Here is a 2,379-nt window from a genome sequence, read left to right as displayed (position 1 = left end):
ATTATCCTAGTGTCTACCACCTTTTTACTTTAAATTTTAATGAATTTTTCCTATATCAATACTAAAAAAGGAAATTTTTTAATTGACCAAAATAAAAGTAATCTAGAAATTGAATTATTAAAATGAAAATGTAAACATGATATGACATGTACAATTAATTATTGTCAGAAGTTTAATGCTTAAGTAATTAGAATAAAAACTCTTAAAAATTAAGTAATGAAATTAAAAAAATTCTTTTTTAAGTGACCAAGATTTTAAAATTAGGTGGGTTGGGTAGTTTATTAACCATGGTTAAAAGGAATTTAGGGATTTAAAAATGAGAATAAAAATTAGGGTTTTAAAGCGGTTGGCATTGGGGAAAAAAGAACATGAATGGTGGATGAGGAATTTAATGTTCTTTTTTAGGCACGGTTTGTGTTTGATAATAGAATAATACAGATTTATTTCCTCGTATCTTGCAGATCTTTTTAGTTTATTGAATAAAACCCAAAACCCAATACAAACGTTCAAAAAATTTGCAACCCAAAACAGAAGCATAGAAGTTAAGATCCAAAACCAAGAGGCACTCGAAATATCTATCCTTTTCCCTTCCATCCTCAAAAATTTATGCTCTTTTCACTTATTGCAGAGAATCCCTTGATTTTTGTCTCCTGAAATAACAAATGTTTACTCTGAATCTCATACCATCCACTCCCATCACTTTCTCCAAATCCACTCATCAATATTTTCCCATAAAAAGGATCCAAAGCCCAAAGAACTTGGCTGAGTCTCCTGTTTTTTTCACCAAATCCACCCCTCTCAACTTCAACAAAATCCATGCCTGCCCTTTTGGCAAGATCCAAGCTTTAAGCACCAAAACTACCCATCTGGGGAAAATCCTTGAAAACCCATCTAGGAAAGCAGGATCCCATGTTCCCAAAGCAGCTGCATCATCTGAATCTAATCCTGAAGGAGAAGCTGAATCTGTTGAAGCAGCAGCAGCCGCTAAATCGAAGGCCAAGGCTTTACAGCTTGCACTTGTGTTCGGTTTTTGGTACTTTCAGAACATTGTCTTTAACATTTACAATAAAAAAGCATTGAATGTCTTCCCATTCCCTTGGCTGCTTGCTTCTTTTCAACTCTTTGCTGGTTCCATTTGGATGTTGGTTCTGTGGTCTTTAAAGTTGCAACCTTGTCCCAAAATCACAAAACCTTTTATTATTGCTCTTCTTGGACCTGCATTTTTTCACACAATAGGCCACATTTCAGCTTGCGTTTCGTTTTCTAAAGTTGCTGTTTCCTTCACTCATGTTATCAAATCATCGGAGCCTGTGTTTTCGGTTGTTTTCTCTTCATTCCTTGGTGATACATACCCTTTGAAAGTCTGGCTTTCCATTCTCCCCATTGTTTTGGGATGTTCTCTAGCTGCTATAACTGAGGTTTCCTTCAATTTTCAAGGCTTGTGGGGTGCTTTGATTAGCAATGTGGGGTTTGTGTTAAGAAACATATATTCCAAGAGAAGTTTGCAAAACTTCAAAGAAGTGAATGGATTGAATCTTTATGGTTGGATCAGTATAATCTCTCTGTTTTATCTGTTTCCAGTGGCGGTTCTTGTTGAAGGGTCCCAATGGGTTCAAGGATATCAGCAAGCAATCCAAACAGTGGGGAAAGCCTCAACCTTTTACATTTGGGTTTTGCTCTCTGGGATATTTTATCACCTATACAACCAATCATCTTATCAGGCACTTGATGAGATTAGCCCTTTGACATTTTCAGTTGGGAACACCATGAAGAGAATTGTGGTTATAGTGTCAACTGTTTTGGTGTTTAGGAATCCAGTGAGGCCTTTGAATGCACTTGGATCTGGGATTGCCATTCTTGGAACTTTCTTGTATTCTCAAGCAACAGCTAAGAAGGTCTCTGCTCCTGAAAAGAAAAGCTAAGGATTCAGTAATCTCTTCAAAGTTTTAAACTTTTTTTTTGGGGTCTTTCCTTTTGATCAGATGATATTTGCATTTTGTTCCTCTTTCCCCCTTACTATAAATGTCAATAAATGACCTTAATAATTTGCTTGCTTAATTTGCATTTTTCCATTCTTCCATGCTTTCTTTGTGTTTGCTGTTCTTGGGTCTAAAAGACCTCCTTCAAGTTTATTTAAAGATCAAGCAGGAATAGCATTTAAATTCTAGTGCTGCTTTATCAGCTTAACAAGAGAACTCTTTTCTGATGAATTTCAAGATAGCTTTCATTAGTGCGTCTGCAGAAGCAGTGGGGTGCCGAAAACCCTTTTTGCTAATGAATTTTTCCTGTTGAAGACCTCATCTCCAGACACCCTTGTGGTCGTTTTTTTTTTTTCAAATATATATATATTCTTGGAAATCCAAAGGCACCCTAATTCTT

General features: G+C 35.9%; 1 protein-coding gene across 1 annotated transcript; it reads left to right on the top strand.

The window, feature by feature from the left end:
- The first annotated feature begins 344 nt into the window (after nucleotides 1–344).
- On the top strand, nucleotides 345–2,058 carry LOC107893890 (xylulose 5-phosphate/phosphate translocator, chloroplastic). The gene has a single exon (XM_016819030.2). The coding sequence runs from the start codon at nucleotides 663–665 to the stop codon at nucleotides 1,920–1,922; it is 1,260 nt and encodes a 419-aa protein (XP_016674519.2). The 5' UTR covers nucleotides 345–662; the 3' UTR covers nucleotides 1,923–2,058.
- The last annotated feature ends 321 nt before the right edge of the window (nucleotides 2,059–2,379 follow it).

The sequence above is a fragment of the Gossypium hirsutum genome, chromosome A13 (assembly GCF_007990345.1).
Source record: "Gossypium hirsutum isolate 1008001.06 chromosome A13, Gossypium_hirsutum_v2.1, whole genome shotgun sequence".
Taxonomy (NCBI): Eukaryota; Viridiplantae; Streptophyta; class Magnoliopsida; order Malvales; family Malvaceae; genus Gossypium; species Gossypium hirsutum.
This window is presented reverse-complemented; position numbering and strand designations above follow the sequence as displayed.